We start from the raw sequence: 21,128 nt of genomic DNA, 5'->3' as shown, positions 1-21,128 counted from the left end.
GGTAAGTTGCAGATGCCCGACCCAATCATGCAACGAATTTCCCCTATGAATGTTACACACGTGTGAAAGACGGCACGAGGGCTGTCATAGCTGTGAGAGATCATGATATCCTGCAGCAATCAGGCACTCCCTTAGCCAGTGGAAAGTGAAAACCGAACAAACATCAAATCTTCATTTCTATGAATACCCGCTGCACCCGCTGCCGCCGCTGCCGATCACAGCTATGCCTTGCAATGCCCAGGCTGTACTCCTACAGTCCTTCGCCGCATTGCCTTACCGGGCCCTAAAGGGCTCCTTTTTCAACGCTCCCATTATTTTCTCTCAAATCCAAGCCTTCCCCTCCCCCCTGACAGCCGGAGGGGGTTTGTGCTTACCTTTATTGCCCTCGTTGAGTCGTTTCCCTTAGATTCCAATACCATTACCACAGACGAAACGAGCCCGTGTCGACTAAGCCATAATCATGGACAGGGCGGCAAAGTGCGCTGGCCCCAGCCCCGACGAGGCTCTAATCACAGCCGCTTGCACCATGCCCGGCAACCCCGACCTTTACGGCATCGGAATCCGGCTGGGCTTCTACTTCCAGTGGATCAACCTACTGCTGGTGACATACCTGCAGCTCGATCACGAGATGCTCCACCGCACCATCAACATCCTCCTCCAGGTCGGCGTCTTTGCCATCATGCTGCTGCACACACACACACGCTCGCTGCGGGCTGCTGACGCCGCCACCGCCTTCTGGCTCCTCGTCGGCGCCCTGTCCTCGCTCACGCGGAGTGACTCCAGCCTCAACCCCCGCCTCAACTCCCGCCTCATCCGGCTGTCCAATGTTGTGCGGATGACGTTTTATACTATGTTATCGGGCTACGTGGCCTGGCTCTGGTTTGGTGGCATCGACGAGCTTGCGCCGCGCTCCGATGATGACGGCTCCGATGGGGAGGCGGACTGCGACACAATCGTTTTCTTTGGTCGGGCGACGACGGGGAATAACGCCTTCCGAGGGCTAGCACGAACCGCCGGTATCCTGGGAGCGCTACTTTTCTTCACTCTCACTGTCAGATGCGTACGAGAGGTACTCAAGTCGGAAGACCATGGGGAGGACGGGACGGAATCGGAGAATAAAGTGCAGAGAATTCTCAGCAAAGTTCGTTCTTTTCTTGAGAGCAAAGGTGGTGATAAACGGTCGAAGGGGCGGGCTTTGGTGTCAGTCGCCCTTATCATCATTTGTATTGGCGTTGTCGAGTATGTTATCAGAGCAAACCAGATGGTGGGTATTGGGGACCTCTCTGCTGTGGAGCAACTCATACCTTTTCTTATTGGACTGTTTGGGTTCTTGGATCTGGTTATGCAAGCCCGAGAAAAATGAATTTACAACGTGTGACTGATAGGTACCATTGTCATGCCAGAAGGTGCCATGCCAGAAGGTTACTAACAGCCGTTGCAAATTGGGGGATTGAGGACGGGTCATCCAATTGTTCCATGCTCATACTATAGTTGTGGGGCACTGTTAAGGTGGAAGAAGGGACAGAGGGACCTGTATCGTTGCCTCTCCATACATGTATTGCCGCTGTTGCACGGCGGTTGAGTTAGGTATAGGGAGATTGTGATAGTGAGAAATATGAAAGAACAAAAAGTACTATATATCCAGGCTTTTACAGATCGCGGACTGATTGAAAAAATCAATGATATTGTCGTAGACTCTTTGGTTCCAAGCTGTGACGTGACTCCTTCGTACCTCTGATGGGGAGGGTGCCGAAAAGAGGGTTGGGGCTAGCCAGAATTGGCATGACTTTTCCTGTCATCACACCATAGTCCAACATTGTATTGTACAGTCGTATTATGAGATCAACAGTTCGTCCACGTGAGGTCAAAGTGATGTCTCGCAATCGAAAGAGGGGAAATGCAGCACCGTTGAGGCTCAAGCCTCAGGCGAGTGGTGAGCTGCCTGCCCGTCCCTACCAAGTCGGTTGTCGGGTCGGACGGCAGCAATGCCTCGGAATCTCGCAAGGCAGAGCAGATCGGCAACGGTCTGGAAGACACGAAGGGCCGCGATTGCATCATGATTTGTTATCGCAACCGAACTACCCTCACCACTGAAAGATGCCGAATACCCGGTCAGCTTGTGTCGCAAAACTTAAATCCGCAGGCTGGCAGATTTGGGATCGTAAATCCCAAACATCGCACTGCCGAGGTATGGTCATTTGGGAGGCCGCGCTGGCCCCTGGGCCGGAAGAAGGCCATCTCGAGCTTTCAAAGTTCTGCTGCGGAAGGGGCTGGTTGTTGTTGAGGTTACGCGAAGCTCGGCGAGCGAAGCTTGAGTTCGACGGAAGCTTGAGGGGTCTGGGCCAGGCCCCACAAAAGCGATCTTCGGGAAGGTGTGGGGCAAAGCAGCCAACACAACCACCTCCCCTGCTCCCCCACCAAAGTGAAGGTCATCAGAAGTTGGCCAGTCTCCTACCCAGGAAAGTTATTTCGAGGTGTTTAAGCTCGTCGTTACGGCACATAAGGCAGACGCGAACGGCAATGCCCCCTAGCAGAGGCTGAAACGCCGTAAGACACGGATTTTACACAGTATGTTGCTGGGCAGCGAGGCAGAACCAGGCCGTCCTGTGTGCTGAGCACCAGCCAGGAACTTGGGGGCAAGTTTTGCAGTGTCCCCCTCGATCCAACGTTCATGGACAGCCAGTTGGGGGGAATCAACCCGCAGGACGTCCACTTCGTAGCGAGCCAATTGCCGGCCGGTGCCCGGTTAACGGACCACAGACACGAACATCGTCGTGGCCATGTTTGCAGAGGGCAACTGCGGGAGAATACCACCATAGAATGATGTTGTGCTTTGCTGTGCTCGCTCGGACCTCAATTGCCTGCTCGCGTGCTGGATGCCCGCTGGATTGGAGCCTGGGAGCCTCGGAGGTGTCACGGCGGGCGCTTGCGCCGACACCCGGGTTCAAGATCTCAATTCCGAGCGAGCAGGCGAAGAGACGGAACATTCGAGGTTGTGGGATGGTAACGCTTGGCAAACACATCCGACCCCCCAGGCCGCGCGATCGGGATCGGTGTGCAGGGCTGCCCCACCACCCACCGGCTACCATCGAGAGACATGGTTCTGTTCCTACATGACGCCATGACTTAATGGACTCAGGCTCTCAGTAGCGTCCATGATGCGATCTTGTGCTGAGCGACAACAACGATTAGCAATACGAAGTAAACCCTAATGTTTTAGTGGAAGCTTGAAGACTTGGAAGGTTGCAACCCAGCAGCAACCACCCCCTTAAGGAAGGAGCGAGTGCAACAGTGCAGCTTGTTCAATTTTTTTAATATCGAAGCCCGCCCCTGCCCAAATGGATTACGTCGAGAGCTGCAGTTAGCTTCTCTCCTCTGAGAGGTCCAAATCCTTAGTTTTCGTTCTCCGGCCGGAGCTGCCTCCACGTCAGGCCGCCGGAAATGCAGATCGCGCGGGTGACTGCGGGAGTTTCCCTGCCCACGGCCAGCCTGCAGACCTGACCTTGCTTTTTGTTCTTCTTTTTGCAAAGCGTAGCTGCGTTCTCGACCCATCGCAAGGGCAGTCGATCGACGGGCTGACCGGGCAACACAACCCTCCCGAGCCCTCCCCAGGTCGCCAGTGGCGGCGGAGTGGTCTGTCGACCAAAGGGCTGGTTGCCGTGGTTGGTGCGTCGTCAAATGGGCTACGGGTCTGGACGAAATTCCCCAGACCCTACCGGTATGTCGCCTGTCGGTCGCCACAACATCGGACTAGTCAAGCTAGTGTACCTACACAGTGCACTCTGGAAGATGTCAACGGCGGGTTTCCGCTTTACAACACTGGGCTCTCGCGGCAACCCCGAAATCGGGCAAGTTGAGGTGCACTTGCTTTCCTGTTGGTCTTTGCCTACGAGGCGAGACAAGCGGCGCTGTTGTTTCCTAGATTAGGAACCCCCAATGGACTCCACCAAAACAGGCCGGGCATCGGGCCGGTCAACATTGTGGTCTCTGAGCAAAGCTGGAAACACGTCAAACCGGGCTAAGGAATACCAACAGGGGCACATATGCTTGGCAAGCTTATCACCAAAAGCCGGCGTCATTGGCAGGGTTCGGAAGGCCCACTTGCGGCGTGGTGGGCAGGACAACCACTCAGCTACTCCAATTCTTCAGGGGTGCATGTCCACCATGCTTAACGTTGGCTCATTGACGTTAGTTTCGACATTTCATGCAGTTTCCAGGAACAACGGAACAACACACGCAGCCGAGACACCGTCGACGACTGATCGATGGGTGGGCCGTGGTCTTTCTTATTCCCCTCATAGGAGGGCATCGATGTAGGGAACTACCACAGTACGGTCCTCAGCTAGACAGGCCACACCTGTTTTCTGCTGTCCATTTTTGGGATGGGAGTGGGGGGCCGAGGCGTGAGGAGTGAGGCACGCACTTACACGAGCAGCAATCTGAATTCAGAGAGCCACCGCCTGCGCCGCCTTTTTTCGAGAGCTTGAAACAGCAAACGGTCACAGATTGTTAGTTAGCTATTGCCTGGGTAAATCGAGAGTCAGCTCTGTTACGACTGCGCCATGCCCTGAAGGAGTCTTTTCTCAACGGAGGTGCTGCGGTGGAGAGGTTGGACGGGCCTCTGGATGCAGGACCCTCCCGGGGTTGACCATCCATCTCCACGACAAGTACGAAGTACACTCGACCGGTGCGGAAATCTGACAGTCGGGGATGTTGTTCGCCTCCTCCTGTGTACTTCCTGCGCGGCCAACAATGGGCCTGGCTGGGCCAACCGGTGGGCACGGTTGTATGCATGCACGGCGCCGTCGGTCCTGAACCGGCTTCCGCTTCGGTCTCACAGCTGGGGGTGTCTGCCCAACCTCGCGATTCCCGGGCAGAGAGCTCTCCGCCGCCCAATCCTCGAGCTCCGATTCCTCTGATCCCCACCTACCCTCCTACGAAGTACCATGGCCAGCTTCATGCAGCCTAGATGGGATTGTCTCAAGCTGCTGTTGGACATGGGCAAGATGTCATCTCAACCCCGCCGTACCACACCTGCTCTTCGCTCTCGTTGTTCTGCCCGGGTTGGCGCTTGTGGTGTATAAACATCCTGCCTCCCGGATGGTCTGCTGTCCTCTCTCCCCATCCTGCTTCCTCATCGCCGGCTTCCTGGGTCCTCCCAACCACCAACCGTTCGCTAAGGTTTCTCCAGACCCTCACTCCCAACCACCTCGTGCCTGAAGATTCTGGGCCCACCAGATCGGCTTCAACCTCACTTACAACCCAGTCGTCGCCGGCAGACCCGGCCACACAGACACAATGAAAGCAGTACTTTCTATCCTGGCCCTAGCGGCTACGGCCCTCACGGCCAACATCCCCCACAGGGGAGACCGGGGACTGGTCGGTAGGACATACGGACATGGCAGCGGTGGTGGTGGCGGCGAATACGGCGGCGGCGGTGGTGGTGGCGGCGGCTATAGTGGTGGTGGTGGAGGCGGCGGCTACAATGGCGGTGGTGGTAAGGGCGGCGGCGGTAAGGGTGGTAAGGATGATGACTGCGAGACCATCACCACCAAGGTGATTGTGACTTACACTACCGTCTGCCCCGTCACCGAGACCCACACCAAGCCCGGCCACACCTACACGACCACCTACACCACGACCAGCACGGTCAAGACGACTGTCCCCACCACCATTGTCATCACCAAGACGGCACCCCCGGTAACCAAGTCGACAGATCAGGGTAAGGCGACACTGGCCCCTTGAGGATGTTTACAGTTGCTAACATGGCTTGTAGTCGTCTACACCACCCTCACCGAGCTGTGCCCTGTAACTGAGACCAAGGTTGTCGACGGCTCGACGGTGGAGATCACCTGGACCTCGACCTCGACTGTTGTCACCAAGGTCCAGCAGACTGAGACCATCTACACAACATCCGTCGCGACGGAGTACGAGACCACTGATGTCTACACGACGGTATGTCTCTTTCAGTAACGACGGCAAAGTGATATCGACTGACATGGAAACCAGGTTACCTGCCCCGTCACCACCTACACCACCGTGATCGAGGGCTCCACCGTCAAGGTCACCCAAACCGACACGTAAGCGCTACCTCCCATACCCTACCCAACCAGTGTCCATTCACTAACGCAAAACCCCAGAATCACCCTCACCAACACGGACGTGCACACCGTAACGGACATCGTACCCGTGACCATCACAGAACACGTCCCCGTGACGGTCAACGTCCCCGTCACGGAGCAAGAAACCGTCACGGGCTACTCGACCGTCATCGTCGAAGCCACCGAGACGGTCTGGACCTCGACCCCACTGCCCCCGACCACCATCATCATCCCCACCATGGTCACCGTCCCGGGCAGTGGCGGCCCAGGCCCCTCCTCCCCCGGCACCGTCCCGGGTGGCCCAGGCCCCTCCTCCCCAGGCACCGTCCCCGGCGGCCCTGGCCCCTCAACCCCCGGCGGCCCCGGCCCTTCATCCCCGGGCACTGCCCCAGGCAGCCCCGGCCCCAGCCCCAGCCCCTCCTCCCCGGGCACCCTCCCCGGCGGACCCGAGCCCTCAACCCCAGGCACCGCCCCCAGCAGCCCCAGCCCGAGCACCCTGCCCGGCGGTCCCGGCACCCTCCCCGGCGGCCCGCGGCCTTCGTCCTACGGCGCCACGCCCGAGCCCACACCGGAGCCCACTCCGGAACCGACGCCCACGCCCACGCCCACACCCACAAACGGCAGCGGCACGCCCATCCCGACGGCCGGCGCCGACAGCCTCATGGTGGCGCGCGGCGGCAAGGGCGTCGCGCTGCTGGCGGGGTTGGTTGCGGCTGTGGTGCTGCTTTGAGCTTGACCGGTTGGTTGGTTCTCTCTTTTCTCTCTCTCGCGCACCCCTTTCTCTTGGCTCTTCCCGTGGCTTCGGGGGTTGGAGACTGGAAGGGGGGGGTTGCATAAAAACACATATGGTGGCCATGATGATGATGGGGATGACTGGTGGGTGGGTGGGCTGGCGGGCGAGCGTGACGAACACTCCTTATTTTGAGGGGGGCTGCGATAGATACACTTACTTGCTTGCTGCTTGGTCATTTTTTTTCTTTTACTTTTTTGGGGTTGGGATTAGGGCAAATCTCTCTCTTGTTCGATATGGTACTGCAGTTACCTGGTCGCGGAGAGGCTTGGCCTTGTCTGGCCTAAGGGGGTGGCAGTGGTGGTGGTGGTGTGGGATATCTCCTCTTCCTATGGCTTTTGGGGGGAGGGGTTAATGCTACCTACTTAATGTTTATGTACATATACTATAGGGCTTCCATAGAATGGGCATTGTTACTGATTATTACTTTGCTGTGCTGTGCTGTGCTGCTCTGCTCGCTTGGGTCTTGCGGCATTTCATCCTTTTCGTGCCTTGTTGACGTCAATTCAGTTTCGGCGTTGGGATTCCACTTTCACAACATTGCGGTAATGATGCTGATGCTGCTTTTCGATTCAAACCGGGTTTTTTACATCTGGATGCTCAGCCACTCTGAACCATTTATTCATATGTTAACTAATGTTTTTGAATTTGTGTCCGGGGTCTGCCATCACCGTCAAGATAGGCATGGATGAAGAGATGCCAGTGTAGATTTTGCCTATAAAAGTTCTGTGTCTGTTCAGAAGGCGCCAGAACTAGTAGCTTTGAGGATAACAAACTGCCCCCTTTGAACGACGCTTTCTGAGGATAATAACGGTTGGGAACGCGTAGGCCGTAGCTGCTCAGTTTTCATTATACCGACGTTCGAACTCGCAGCTCATCACATATGTCATATAAAAGATCACCAAACTCTGTTCCCAGGAACGACATATCCTCCCACGCTTTATCACACCAAGCGGAGCCAGGTAGCTAGATGATCCAGCAAGTGTCTCCCTTTGGCTAAAAAAAGCCGAACTCGAAAGGGGAGCAAGAAATCAAGAAAAAGAAAAGAAAAAGAAAAGAAAAAGAAGATGTGAAGAAAGTCGAGCAAAATAATAAAAACCGAGTCAAATAAAAAGTAGATTTTGGGCTTTTAAATGGCTTTCTTTTTCGTTCCTTTCGTCCAAAGTTTCGGCGACACCTCCACTTGGAGTTTGGTTTTTTTTGGCCAGAGAGTGAGTGTCTACATATGATATATCCAACAAGGGGCGTGGGGGAACTGGAATACTGGATTGAACATAGAGGAGAACCCGAGCAGGGAAACTGGAGGTGTAGACGACGAAGACTCGTGTGAAGTTTGGGTAGGGGCCGACCCGGACAAGCCCATCTTCACGCTGCCTCGCTCCCGCATGTACATACATTGTTACGGACCGTCTAGACACGCTGATAAGCGAGCATGGTCAACCTGAGTAACCTCGCGTCGAACTAGAAAAAATCAACCCAGATGCTTGAGCATTGATGGAAGACTGTACCCAAGCATTGCCAAGCTCGGCAGCGAGTCCTCAGCGCAGACCATTTACAGACTATCCTGGTGAACATATAGGTGAACATGACCACCACACGTGCAGGTTTCCCATTTCCCGTTTCCCGATCCCAATAGGGCATACATAACTTCAGCTGGGGTCAAGCCAATCAAGTTCTGTCTGACACAGGGGGCCTTCAGCTCGCCGCATTTCCCCGCTTCCACTTTACACATGCAACCAGGCTGAAAACATGCATGGACCCCGAATGTTGAGGTCTACATCGGCTCGCCCTGCGTGGAACCCGGCACATGATCTTCGATGGCCGAAATGAAACCCGCTCGAGATTTGACCCGGACGGTGTTTCGGCTACGCAACCTTCCCAGCCGTATTTGCAGCTCGGACGAGGTTGCCGGCCTGCTCAGCGCCGCCCTGCAATTGTCTGCACACCAAGTCATCGTCTACTCAATCGCAAAGACCTTGGATAAATGGGAGGAGCAGCCATCCAGAGTCGCTACCATCCAATTGAAGGCAGCGCCGACATGCCTTCAGAATGCAATGGACGACGATGAGTGGGTTATCGCCTTGCAGGGAGGTCACCCGCCGTGGGATGTCCTGATTCTCGATACTCACTTCAAGGGCATGACAGCCCTCAATGATGTCGACCCGGCAAGGCACCGTGCTGAGTAGGTAACACCCGCTGTACATCTTTATCCCGCTATCATTATCAACTAAACATTGCTTTGGACAATCAGCTGCATCGCCGTCTCGGGATTGGCCAGCCACCCTTTTGGCTCATGGCAACCGCGAGGCCACGACAAGACTTTCATGTGGATACGGGATGCCATCCCGGCCTCGATACCAGGACTCCGGACAATCATTTACGGTTACGATTCGAGCCTTATCGAGAGCTCTTCGTTCCAATCCATTTCGGACCTGGCGCAGAGCCTGCTACTCCATCTCAAGTCTGGAGGCTGGAATCTTCCGAGTCCCTCGTCAAAACCAATTGTTTTTCTCGCGCACAGCCTGGGTGGATTAGTCTTTAAAGAGGCTATTGTGCAAGCGGCCAGCGGCGAAAAAACCATCACCAATATTCTTGATAACGTTCTGGGCGCCATCATGTTCGGTGTCCCAAGCCTGGGCATGGAGCAATCCCATTTGATGGCCATGGTGGAGGGACAACCGAACGAATTCCTGGTACAGGATCTATCGCGGGAGGGCGGTAGCAACTACGTGCGGCAGTTGCATGCGCAGTTCGAAGGGCTATCTTTTCTTAGGAAAGCGTGCATTCTCTGGGCATACGAAACGAAAGTATCATCAACCGTCGTGGTACGTACCTACCTTCAGAACCTCGGCTGGAGGCGTATGGAACTTCCATTAATAAAGGCGTTGTTGACCATTGAAAAATAAAATTTGCAGCAACGTTCGGATGGAACCTGGGCCAGGACTGGCCGTCCTACCGTTCTTGTGAACCCCGAGTCGGCAACGAGTCACTACTACCGAACCAAAAAGTCGTTGACAATTCCCATCAACGAAGACCATTCAAACATGGTCAAGTTTCCCAGGGACGATGCAAACCTGAGGGTCATCTTGCATTCACTTTCCGAAATTTGCTCTCCAAATCGGCCTATTGGCAACGGGAGCGACAACGAAATTGGACGGCGTGATACATTAGGCAAATTAGTTCCAGTCGGCGATAGCACACAAAAGGATTGGCTACCGATCGGTTCCTCCAAGCCATGCGAGGGCGAGGATGCTTTAACGAAACTTGGCCAGCTTTTCACGTCAATGGCAGGTACGTTACACTGTCAAGTTTGGGCTCTTGTATCACTCCAGTCACCACTCATCACCGTGTATTACCCAACAACAACCTAACGTAAAACCGGGCGATTAGATCTACACAAGGAGCTACACGCCCCCGAGCTAGACTTCCGCATCGATCAGATTGATGACCCGTTTGAAAACACGTTTGAATGGGTCTTTGACGTATCTTCGTTCTCCAGCTGGCTGCAGGAAGGATCAGAGCTGTTTTGGATCAACGGCAAGCCAGGTTCCGGGAAATCGACCATCATGAAGCTAATCTATAAAAGTAAGGAGACGTGGGAGCTTCTGCACAACTGGAATACTGGCTCCCTTGAGGTGAAGGCTGGCTTCTTCTTCCACTACCGCGGCAGTGCTATTCAAAAATCCTTCGAGGGTGTTTTGCGAAGCCTCATCCTCCAACTCCTTGCACCATACCGCAATATCTACCGGAAGAAGCATGAGCAAACCTGGGAGGAGTACCAAGCGCTTAAAAGTGCGCAACAAAAGATAGAACGGCAAATGCAGGGCATTAGGGCAAGCCTTGAATCCACCCTCAAAGAGATCGAGAACATACGGGAAGAAATTGGAATTCTATCCCAGCACAGTAACGAGCTGTTCGGTATACAGCGCACAGCCAATCTGGACAAGTGCCGTAGGAGACTACCACTCCTCCAGTCTCGATACACCGAGCTCTCTAGACGACAGGCGGAAATGAAGCCACACTGGATAGCCGAGTTGGCCTCGCTTAGGACGTCCATAACGTCTGTCGCTACTCGCTTCAAGCCGTACAGCGCCGAGCCAATGACCAAGTTCCTTACTAAGGCCATGGCCGAGTTTCACGATGAAAGAGATGGGCTAATTCCCAGGCTCGAGAGAGTCCTCCGGATCCTTCTCGACCAGAATGCGACCAGGACGGACCTGATTCTTTTCTTCGACGCACTCGACGAGTTTGACGGTCACCTTGACTTGATCAGTCGCTTTCTCAAGGGTCTAATCCAGCGCTCCCCTTCGTCAATGACGGCTGTGAAAATCTGCTTCTCGAGTCGTCCTTGGGAGCCCCTTAGGAAACAATTTTCTTCGTATCCAGGGTTTGCTCTACAGGACTATACCAGAAATGACATGGAGGAGTTTGCAGCGGGCTCTATAACCAAGTCGGATATCACGAACCCTTATGTTACCCAGCTAATACCGGGTATTATCGCTCGGGCTAATGGTGTTTTCCTATGGGTCAAGCTTGCCCTGAAGGTCCTCTTTGAAACAGTCATGTACAGCCCGGACGCTGTTACGCCAGAACTGCTGGAGTCCAAGCTACAAGAGCTCCCCGATGATCTTTTTGAGTTTTACGAGCTCATCATCAACCGGATTAGCAGGAGCAACCGGCGACGAGCATTTGCCTTGCTCGAGCTCCTCATCCGCCACAGCGGTCCTCCGGTTACCGCTATTCAGATCCGAGACGCTGTACTGGTATCGACTTGCAATTCTTATCAAGAGGCCATGGACGCACTGCGCCAAGGACACCCAGAAAGTGGAAATGGATCACTACCTCTACCAAACCTCCCTTACCCCGGCGATAGCGAGAAACAAGCACGAAAGGACATTGCGGCTTGGGGTGGAGGCCTGGTCGAGATCAAGAGACAGGATAACATTGACCGCCCCCAACTAATGCATCAAACGGTCCTTGAGTTTACCACGAACCTCACGTTCAAGCGAATTGTAGTGGGGGATCTTGCATGCCTCGTCAATGAAAACGGGCATTCATTTCATCTCAAGTACTGGAGCTTGAGTAAGAGATGGGCGCGGAACAACTTCATGGCGATCGGAGGAATGCAGAATAGCCATGATCGCGCTCCCAGGCACCAGGCTTACCACTCCCGAGACGAAGAATTACAGCATCTCGCCTACCACGCCGAGCAGTCCGAGCTTACCACTGGCATGAGCCATTTCGACTATCTCTACAGCATACCCTTTCTCGATCCTTACGGGCTGGAAGAGAGCTGGAATCGGGATGAGGTGTTTGTGTTTCTCGTCGCCTCATGCGGGCTGACACTGTGCCTTCGAGACTGGTTGGCCCGGATCGCGCCTGGCGGGTTCACTACCATGAACAAGCCCCTGCTGACGAGCTTCCCCTTACTTCAAGCACTGGTGTTCGCCCCCCCTTGGGGCGTGTTTTTCGAGAGATATATGACGACCATCCGCCTACTCCTCGAGAATGGCTACCCGGTGAATAACGAGTACAACTTCCTCACGTGGCTGTACAAGGAAGCCTGGCGGAACAGACACGATACCTACCCAAAAAGGATCACTGACTCGACTCTGCTCAAACTGGCCACGCTTGCTCTTGAAGCTGGAGCCAGTGCAAACCTTCTTCTGGGCCTTTTCGGCGAGGACGGTCGCTTTGCGTGCAATGCCTGGCCACTGCACGTTGTGCCGCCTTCCCTCGCCTCGGTGATGATACGCCACGGCGCGGACCCCAACCTCCTTGATAATGCAAATCGGACTCCTCTGGATTGGGTCGTCTCTTTCCCCTCCAATGGACTGAATAAGCCTGCGGATTGGGATGGCGTCGGGCGCTATGAGATGTGCCAAATTCTCCTCGATGCGGGAGGCACCGCGTCACAATCGACTTTAGAATCGAAAGCCTGGGCAGACATGCTCGCCGAGTTCGAGAAGGAGGGCTACGATACACAAATGATTCGGCAGCGCGTTCAGCCTCCCGGCCCGGTTGAGCCTGTGGGGGGTTCAATAGTTGAGCCGCCTGTTCCCGGACCTATTAGAGAAGACTATGCACACGAAGAGGATCTGGAAGCGAGGGGTAGTGCGGCGGAATCAGGAGGTAGATTGGAGGAAAGAAAAAGAAGGAAACCCCGTCGTCCCAAAGAATTTTCTCTGTGCTGTTTTAGATAGATGAGAGGAAGGAGAAAGAAGGATACCCCGTCATCCCAGGGCATTTCCCGATTTTCTCTGTGCTGTTTTAGAGACTGGGACTGAGGTTATGTATTCTACACCAAGAGGGGAGCATTTTGCGGTTCAACTCCAGTCAACCACCGACAGGAAATAAACAACCCGGAGACCAACCAGAAATGCCCGGAGATTTGGCAATTCTTACTCGCACCATAATGACAGGGCTTTAGCTCCATGTCACTCGATCAAATCACGAGATCCCACGTCACCAATGGGAGCAATGTAATGGATTCGTTAACCCCGGCCAGTCACCCAAGTTCAGAGGGATCATCAGCCTACGCCACAGAGGCCACCCTCCGACCTCTTCTGTGACTGGAGCTACCAACAGAAACCCATGCCGTGTTACCGAATTGCGCAGCAGCAACCACCTGGGTAGGTAAAGTGACTGCTATGATGTAATGTTTGGTTTTGCTCGTATCTGCACTACTCGCATTGTTGCTTCCGCCATCGGCGTCTGACCTCGTGTTGGTTGCAAGGAGGATTGCTCGCTTTGTAGGCACGGTACTTACCTAGGAGGTAAGGCAGTAAGCTGCTGGCGTTGCTTATAAAAACGAAGCTTGTTCCTTCCTCGATCGATTATTACAGGCAACCCTCATACGACCGCAGAGCAATTGCGAAATAACAGGCTCACTTCGCCAAACAAAAACCTCCATACAAGCCTACCAAGCCTACCTCAATAACCACCATGTCGTTCAAGGCGATCTTCACCGTTTTGCTCGCTTCCCTTGCGCAAGCCTCGCCCGTGCCCACCGAGCACAATGAGATCGGTGGTGTAAGTTCCCCCACCTGTTAATTATTAGCCGTCGATGTACATCCCAGTCTCACACAACCACCTACCGGTACAGGTACTCATCTGCACCGACCCCAATGGCCAAGGCCACTGCGAGTATAACGTCTACGAGCTCGAGAAGTGCTACAACCTGCCGCCGGCCCTGATCCACAACGCCGCCACCTTTGCGCCAGACGATGCGCCTTTCTACTGCTACCCCTACCTGTGAGTTTTTGCCACTGCCCGGCATATCCATCCATTGAAGACCTGGAAACTAATGACAATAATGTGAAAGCACGGAATGCGGCGGCATCTGCATGTCACCGACAGGGTGCACCTTTGGCGCGGTGTCGTACGACTACAAGAACAAATTCAACCTTACTAGGATTGGGTGGAACCAGTACATCGAGTCGTTTGAGTGCCATCTCAACAGGACCGAAGATGAGAGTTCGTAAACTTGGGGATAATGGAAGGAGAGGAGTGGTTGAGAATCCGGCCTTGGCTTCGGTGTTCGGCGATGACGGCATGTCATTTGGTGGGGTTGCTTTTCTTGTCCTTTTCTACCCCGCCATCGGCAAGTCAATTGGCGGGGTAGCTTTACGGGAGTTGGTGCTTTGAATTAGGAGCTTTAGCTATCTCTAATATCTGGTGGTGGTAATTAAGGAGGAGTTAATCCGGAAGTAATTAAACCTCCTTTCCCCTTCTACTGCTTGGTACTCGGTGATTTCTAACCACCCACATCCTCAACCTCAACTCAACCATCACCACCACCCATCACCCAAAGGGCACTATCATCACTATCATCACCACCACCACCACCACCACACCACCAACCACCAACCACCCAACATGGCCTTCGAAACCAAAGCCACCATCGCCTCCTTCGGCGGCAAGCTCCACAAACTCACCCACCAATCCACCGAAACCACCACCCCCATGGCCGTCAACCTCTACCTCCCCCCGCAAGCCCTCACCCCCAACCCCACCACCAAAGTCCCCCTCCTAATCTACCTCTCCGGCCTAACCTGCACCCCCGAAAACTGTTCCGAAAAAGGCTTCTTCCAGCACCGCGCCAGCCAACTCGGCCTGGCCATCCTCTACCCAGACACCTCCCCGCGCGGCCTCAACCTCCCCAACGAAACCGCCTCCTGGGACTTCGGCGCCGGCGCCGGCTTCTACATCGACGCCACCCAGCCCCCCTGGAGCACCGGCTACCGCATGGAGAGCTACATCACGCAGGAACTTCCCCGCGCCTTATTCGCCGACCCCACCTACGGCCCCCTGCTCGACGCCGCGCGCGTGTCCATCACGGGGCATTCGATGGGCGGGCATGGCGCGCTGACGCTGTATCTGAAGAACCCGGGGCTGTATAAGAGTGTGAGCGCGTTTGCGCCGATCGCGAACCCGAGTCGCTGTCCGTGGGGGGAGAAGGCGTTTGAGGGGTATTTGGGCTCGGACAGGGAGGGGTGGAAGAGGCATGATGCGACGGAGTTGGTTAGGGGGTGGAAGGGGGGGGATTTGAAGGCGTTGGTGGATGTGGGGACGGGGGATGGGTTCTATAAGCAGGGGCAGTTGTTGCCGGAGAATTTGGAGGCGGCGGCGAGGGAGGCGGGGGTGGAGGGGTTGACGGTGAGGTATCAGGAGGTGAGTGGTATAAACTCTGGGAGGTCGTTGGGGGAGGGGATTGCTGACTTGTGATTGACAGGATTACGACCACTCGTACTATTTCATGGCTAGCTTCAGCGACGACCACGTCAACCACGCCGCGAAGCACCTGGGGCTGTTGTAGAACAGAGAGTTTGGGAGTTTGGCTGGGATATGCGGTTGATGAGTATGAACGGACCGCCCGTGTTAGAAAGGGGCGGCAGAATAGGTACATGAAACAGCAAACCGGGAACGATACGATATAACCGCCGGTATACAACTTTCCTATCCCCATACAAAATATAAAAGGCCAATCCTAACAACGCCATATCCATCTGAATGTCCCTTTTTAAGCATACCAAACCACCCTCTCTCCCCCTCTCCCCCACCCACTCCCACCCACTATCAACTAACCCTCTTCTCCCCTTCCCCAAACCCCACCCCATCCCCCTTCTCCCCCGCCGCCGCCGCCCTCGCCTCCGCCTCCACCTCCTTCTTCACCCTCGCATACGCGAGCTTCTCAAAGCGGCTCAAAATCCGCCACCAGTGCTGGCCCGCCTCATGCTCGGCCACACGCTCCAGCAGCGCCGCCGTCCTATGGCGCACGTCGCGGTCCTTGTGGAACAGGCCGAGCGCGACATAGAACAGCCCCGTGTGCGACTCCGGGGCGACGCTCAGCAGCATGCAGATCTCGTCGTAGGAATGCACGTGCTTGGCTAGCGTGTCGTAGATTTCTTTGCTCTGCATGGGGGTGAGGCGCTGTGTGCGTAGTCGGTCGTGGAGGTGCGCTAGGTCGAGGCCTTTGAGGGGGCGGATGGTGGAGAGGTGTGCCATGTCCTGGAGGAGGGTTGTGGTTAGTTGGGGGGATGTAATGTTGATTTGGGTGAGATAGAGGTGTTGCATACCTGGATAAAACTGTAATAACTCCTCGTGTTACGCCACCCTTCTATCCGCGTCACGTTCCCAGCCAGCTCCTTCGCCTTCGTTGCCTCGTCCACCCACACATACCCGTGGCCATGGGCGGCTGACGGGTTGGCGTCCTGCTCCTCGTTGCCAATGTATAGGGCGCTGGCGCCGTACACGCTTTCTTCAAAGGCAGAGGCTATGCGGGTGAACTTGAGCACCCACGACCTCCACTTGGCTCGGATCACCCGTTCGCCCGCCCTCGACGTGATGCTCTGCAGGATGCCGGCCATGAAGGCGGCGTCGCCTGTCAAGTCGTTCGACGCCGACCCGCTGCTTGACGAGTTGTGGATCAGGTTTGCGTACGCCGGGTTCTGTTGCTGGAAGTAGACCAAACCCTCCGTAATAGGGGCGGCTTCGATCTTGCTACTAATCTTCATCTTGCCGCTGGGCAGGTCGCAGAGCAGGTCCCACCACTCCGGGTGGTGCTCAAAGGTGGGATTTGTCACGCCGGCGATGAACCCAGGCACCTTCAGGAGGTCGTCCACCTTGGTGAGATCTGTGTATGGGAAGGCGTACCGGGTAAACCCCCTCAGGATACCACCCGAAGCGAGCGCGCAAGCGGCGAGGACGGCCTCGGCGACCTCCCCGGACGGCATGTTGTGCCCGAGGAAGATGACCCGCTTCTGTGTCAAGAGGGCGTTGATAAGCACAATAATGGGATGTGTGGTGGGCCCGTTTGTGGTAAGATGGGGATGTAGGGAGAAGGTCTGCGGTGACTTGGAGTGTGAGTCGGAGAAGTTTTGGATTAGTTTGATCAGGGAGAAATCCCCGACAATCTCGGGCATAACAGCCACGGGAACCTTGATGGGGATGGGGATGCCCTTGTACATGACTTTGCTCTCGAATTCGTGCGTGTCCCGGGGAACAACGTAAGCGGCATGTCCCTCAATGTGCGCCTTGGATCCTGACCGAAAGACGGTTGGCTGTGGGGCAGGGGGAGCGTTGCTGGCGTCGAGCGGCTGGCCGACATCGACGCCAGATCTTCCGGAAATACGGGCCTGGATCATCTGCTCGAACTTTTCGACGAATAAATCCTTGTTCTCGCTTGATTGAAGGAGGTGTCTTTCAAGCCAGGTCAGCTTTGGCATCAGTGACAAATCCATCTCGTTCACTGCGTTGTAGAGCATCGCCAGGGTTTCGGGCACAGGTGCTTTGAAGTATTCTTCCAAGGCCAGTAGTAATAGAGGCTGAAGAAAGATTAGCAAGAGTGATGGGCCGGCAAGGTCGTATCGTTCCCTTCACCTTATAGATGTGTAAAAAAGGATGCCGGGTGCAGATGGCCATAGCTTTGACCACTGCACCTCGTTTAACCGTTTTGTCCTGTTTTGTGTTGACCAGATTGAGAACATAAACCAACGGAGGGCCCTCAAAACCGTCTTGTTCTTCATCTGTCGACTCATCGTCATCCCAGTCGTCGTCATCCAGGTCATCCAAATCGCCTTCTTCCTCGTCTTCTTCATCAGACTCGTGAATTATACCCTTGGCTCGATCACGCCTCCTGATCCGCCGAGCTCTCCTCTCCTCTTTTGCCTGTCGTTCCGCCTCGTCCTCTTCATGGCTAGTGTCTTTATGCAGAAAAAATATGGTCCAGTCCTGGTTACGAACATGGGCCTGGTCCGGAAGCATGAGCTCGGCAAGCATGTGTTCATCGCCGGTAATGGAGACTGGATATTGGTGTTCCATGACCGGGCCACGGTCAATGTCGAAGGATGCCACCAGGATATACTCGACATGGTTCTCGGTGCCCCCTCGGGGGTACTGGGAGCGCAGCTTCCGTGGCCGTTGCACGGCGGCAGCATAGTGTGGTTGGGCACTCGCTGAAAGCGAGCTGTGCTGGGAGGAGGTGCCGGTGCCGGTCGACGGCGCCTTGCCCTTGAAGCTCGGGTCTGAGGTTCTGTCCATCTCGGGGGTCGTTCCGGCAGGGGGTTGGGGGGAGCGGGTGGGGCGTGACGTCGGGATTGTCGAGAGCGATCTTCGATGTTGTAGGCCTGTGGCGTTGGCGTAGCTAGCCGCACTGCTGGTTCTTTTCAAATAAGGGGCAGTGAACTGGCCCGAGGCCATCGTAGTGCCGCGTTTGCTGCCAGTCCACCCGCCCGTACTCTCTTCCTCGCGCAATCGCTTTTGTCGCAGAGAGACGGGGAATTGCTACAAGCGGTGCTTATGGTCGCAATGCCGTCAAGGCAATGGGTATAAGAAACAAGAAAGGGACTAAATTCGAGGCATATAATGTTGACAGATTAAACTTCGTAGCTATTTCGGGCTTTGTGAAGGTGGTTGTTCGCAATCTAACAGAGGACTCGAGGTCCCTGTGGGTTGGGTAATAGCAGGTGAGAAGCGATGAAAGCAATTCTGGAGCTCGAGTATCTATTTGTTGGTGTGCGATTGTTTCGTGTGGATTGGTAGCGGGAAGATGCGATGCCGAGGTGCAACCGGCAGCATGGAGCTAGGTCGGCCTCAAGCACGACGGATGCTCCTGTTCTGCGATGAAGTCAAGCACTCCCGCACGCTTGTTCCCCTTTTCGGCTTCTGGCACACGGGTATTGACAGGGGATTACGACCCTTGCTTGGTGGGGGTTTGAGCCGCTGAGGGGTGCTTGCTTGGAGGGGCGGGTCTGAGAGCGGGCGGCAGCAACCCCCTGCCCACTTTGGGGGGCTTGAAACAAGCATTCCATGACACCAGCCCCGCAGTCGGCGAACGCCACAAATGCCCCCTTGCAATCGATCTGTGGCTGAAGTCATACCCCTGCTGGTTGTCCGGGCAGATTGTTTACTTTCCCTTGCCATCGGCCCGCCGACATTGAAAGAGCGGATCACGATTGATGATGATAAGTCCACGACCAAAGTGTCAGTAACGCCGAGATTTTATAAACTTGACATCAAACATTATCTGATTTTGGAGACACTTCAGTGCACTGTTCAAGGCGCCTTGAAACTGATCTAACTTTCATTGGGCGCATTTGTTGATAATTCCAGCGTCGCACCGCAGCAAGCCCGCCGCGGAATCCCCTTCTAACATTTACCTCGACGCGCAACATCGGAAAGCCAGTTTTGAATATGGTAGGAAACAAAGAAAATGGCGTGCGTTTTTCTAATCATACTGACCGAAACTAGTCGGCAGCATACAAACCGTCTCCGCTGAGTTATGGCGGGTCCGCGCGATCGTCACCGTTCCGCCGCCCACAATCGCCAGCATCCTCTGCGACATTGCGACAAACTCCTACACCGACGAGGGATGGGTTTTCCGAGGCGCGCGCAAAGTTTATGGGCAGCCCGGTCACAAGCCCAGCGCAAGAGTTCCGAAAATCTCGCATACATGCTACGGTGGAAGACGACCCCGACGAATACATTCCCCAGCCGCGCAGCCTTCCCACAATTCCTCGACCGCCATCGGTGGCCGCTTCTACAACTGGTAGCACAATAGGCCACGGTAATGCACTTTCGCATTTGCAGCCCTCGCAGGTTCGCACAATGCGGGAAGCATTCCAAATTCTGGATCGCGATAGCGACGGCGCCGTGAATAGGGAAGATGTCGTAGACATGCTCACTCAGCTGGGTAGGGCGAATCGCATGCATAATTATCACAAGTTGGGCCAGCTGACAAGCAGGGTTAGGTCTCCCATCAAACGCGGGCGACGTGTCCCACTTCTTCCCTCCGTCAGCGCCCCAGACCATGTCAATGGCGCTGTTTCTCAACTCGATAGCAAACTCGCTGGTCGCTTTGTCGCCGGGCCCCGAATTACTATCTGCATTCTCAGCATTCGACGACGACGACAGTGGCCAGATCGATGTCGCAGAGCTCAGAGATGCGCTGCTGCATACGGCACCAGAGCCCGGCCAGGAGCCCCTAACGGCGCTGGACGTTGAGAAAGTCATCGCTGGTTTCACAGGGCGGAGGGCATTCAGTAAGAGCTCAGCCACGGGGCTGGGTAAACGTGGTGAGGTATTCCGGTACCAGGATTTTGTAAATACAGTTTCTGGTGGGAACGGGGCCGCTGCGCGGGCCGATGACGATGCAGAGGAACCCTGAGTTCATGTGAAGCGCCCGCCAGGTGTTCGCATGGGCGTTGTGGGGTTGGATGGTTTACTTTTTTGTATCAATATGAATGGGTGGCTGGGCATTGGCTGCTGTTGTTTGGTGTCATCAAGCCTGGGGCAATACCAACTAACGGTGAAGGGCATGATTTATGGACTATCAGTTCTCGGCATTGGGGGCGAGTCACGGAATTATTACCAACCAATACAATGCTGGCTGGCCGCCGAACTGGCGGACTGGCGGACTGCAAGTGGCATGTTGTGCCGTAACTGTGACAGCTCGCTCGTGTGCCATCCGCGCCTAGCGCCGCTCGGCATTTGTTGACATGACATCCATTTTTGGTTTGCATACCAGAGACACACACACCAGGCTGTGAATCCGTTGGGAGGCTGGGAAGTTGGATGTCAGGAATCAACCCCAAATTCATCAAGAAACCTGCTGTTATCCAAGCCGAATGGACCGTTGTTCAACCTCCCCTAACCAATGACGACAGGATCCCCAGAAATGGCAAACGGCTTGACCGGGAGAGCGCAAACCCTCCCGAACCTGGGACGGACCGACCCAC

The 21,128-nt window shown here is 55.1% G+C and overlaps 8 protein-coding genes across 8 annotated transcripts; 6 read left to right on the top strand and 2 right to left on the bottom strand.

The window, feature by feature from the left end:
- Window positions 1-118: 118 nt before the first annotated feature.
- F5144DRAFT_280672 (uncharacterized protein) lies at window positions 119-1,600 on the top strand. The gene has a single exon (XM_066783704.1). It carries the CDS (start codon window positions 461-463, stop codon window positions 1,361-1,363), a length of 903 nt encoding a protein of 300 aa, XP_066641055.1. The 5' UTR covers window positions 119-460; the 3' UTR covers window positions 1,364-1,600.
- A 1,519-nt stretch (window positions 1,601-3,119) lies between these two features.
- Window positions 3,120-3,744, bottom strand: F5144DRAFT_280655 (uncharacterized protein). Its single transcript, XM_066783702.1, has one exon. It carries the CDS (start codon window positions 3,550-3,552, stop codon window positions 3,217-3,219), a length of 336 nt encoding a protein of 111 aa, XP_066641054.1. The 5' UTR covers window positions 3,553-3,744; the 3' UTR covers window positions 3,120-3,216.
- Window positions 3,745-5,109: 1,365 nt separating this feature from the next.
- On the top strand, window positions 5,110-7,312 carry F5144DRAFT_280658 (uncharacterized protein). Its single transcript, XM_066783703.1, has 4 exons — window positions 5,110-5,722; window positions 5,777-5,955; window positions 6,010-6,080; window positions 6,141-7,312. Exons 1-4 carry the CDS (start codon window positions 5,299-5,301, stop codon window positions 6,829-6,831), a joined length of 1,365 nt encoding a protein of 454 aa, XP_066641053.1. The 5' UTR covers window positions 5,110-5,298; the 3' UTR covers window positions 6,832-7,312.
- Window positions 7,313-8,231: 919 nt separating this feature from the next.
- F5144DRAFT_621800 (uncharacterized protein) lies at window positions 8,232-13,394 on the top strand. The gene is made up of 4 exons (XM_066792082.1): window positions 8,232-9,073; window positions 9,143-9,716; window positions 9,807-10,182; window positions 10,282-13,394. Exons 1-4 carry the CDS (start codon window positions 8,709-8,711, stop codon window positions 13,092-13,094), a joined length of 4,128 nt encoding a protein of 1,375 aa, XP_066641052.1. The 5' UTR covers window positions 8,232-8,708; the 3' UTR covers window positions 13,095-13,394.
- On the top strand, window positions 13,390-14,570 carry F5144DRAFT_576510 (uncharacterized protein). Its single transcript, XM_066789138.1, has 3 exons — window positions 13,390-13,923; window positions 13,997-14,145; window positions 14,216-14,570. Exons 1-3 carry the CDS (start codon window positions 13,837-13,839, stop codon window positions 14,373-14,375), a joined length of 396 nt encoding a protein of 131 aa, XP_066641051.1. The 5' UTR covers window positions 13,390-13,836; the 3' UTR covers window positions 14,376-14,570.
- F5144DRAFT_630940 (Alpha/Beta hydrolase protein) lies at window positions 14,571-15,957 on the top strand. Its single transcript, XM_066792436.1, has 2 exons — window positions 14,571-15,564; window positions 15,626-15,957. The coding sequence occupies exons 1-2, from the start codon at window positions 14,770-14,772 to the stop codon at window positions 15,707-15,709; spliced, it is 879 nt and encodes a 292-aa protein (XP_066641050.1). The 5' UTR covers window positions 14,571-14,769; the 3' UTR covers window positions 15,710-15,957.
- Window positions 15,958-15,969: 12 nt separating this feature from the next.
- On the bottom strand, window positions 15,970-18,591 carry F5144DRAFT_492070 (docking domain of Afi1 for Arf3 in vesicle trafficking-domain-containing protein; the record flags this gene model as incomplete). Its single annotated transcript, XM_066785896.1, has 3 exons — window positions 15,970-16,401; window positions 16,470-17,717; window positions 17,773-18,591. The coding sequence occupies 3 exons, from the start codon at window positions 18,589-18,591 to the stop codon at window positions 15,970-15,972; spliced, it is 2,499 nt and encodes an 832-aa protein (XP_066641049.1).
- A 728-nt stretch (window positions 18,592-19,319) lies between these two features.
- F5144DRAFT_576503 (uncharacterized protein) lies at window positions 19,320-20,783 on the top strand. Its single transcript, XM_066789137.1, has 3 exons — window positions 19,320-19,587; window positions 19,642-20,083; window positions 20,142-20,783. The coding sequence occupies exons 1-3, from the start codon at window positions 19,585-19,587 to the stop codon at window positions 20,555-20,557; spliced, it is 861 nt and encodes a 286-aa protein (XP_066641048.1). The 5' UTR covers window positions 19,320-19,584; the 3' UTR covers window positions 20,558-20,783.
- Window positions 20,784-21,128: the final 345 nt, after the last annotated feature.

Source organism: Chaetomium tenue (genome assembly GCF_020726465.1).
Source record: "Chaetomium tenue strain MPI-SDFR-AT-0079 chromosome Unknown F5144scaffold_5, whole genome shotgun sequence".
NCBI classification, from domain to species: domain Eukaryota; kingdom Fungi; phylum Ascomycota; class Sordariomycetes; order Sordariales; family Chaetomiaceae; genus Chaetomium; species Chaetomium tenue.
The sequence above is the reverse complement of the archived record's forward strand: the minus strand, read 5'-3'. Positions and strand labels throughout refer to the sequence as shown.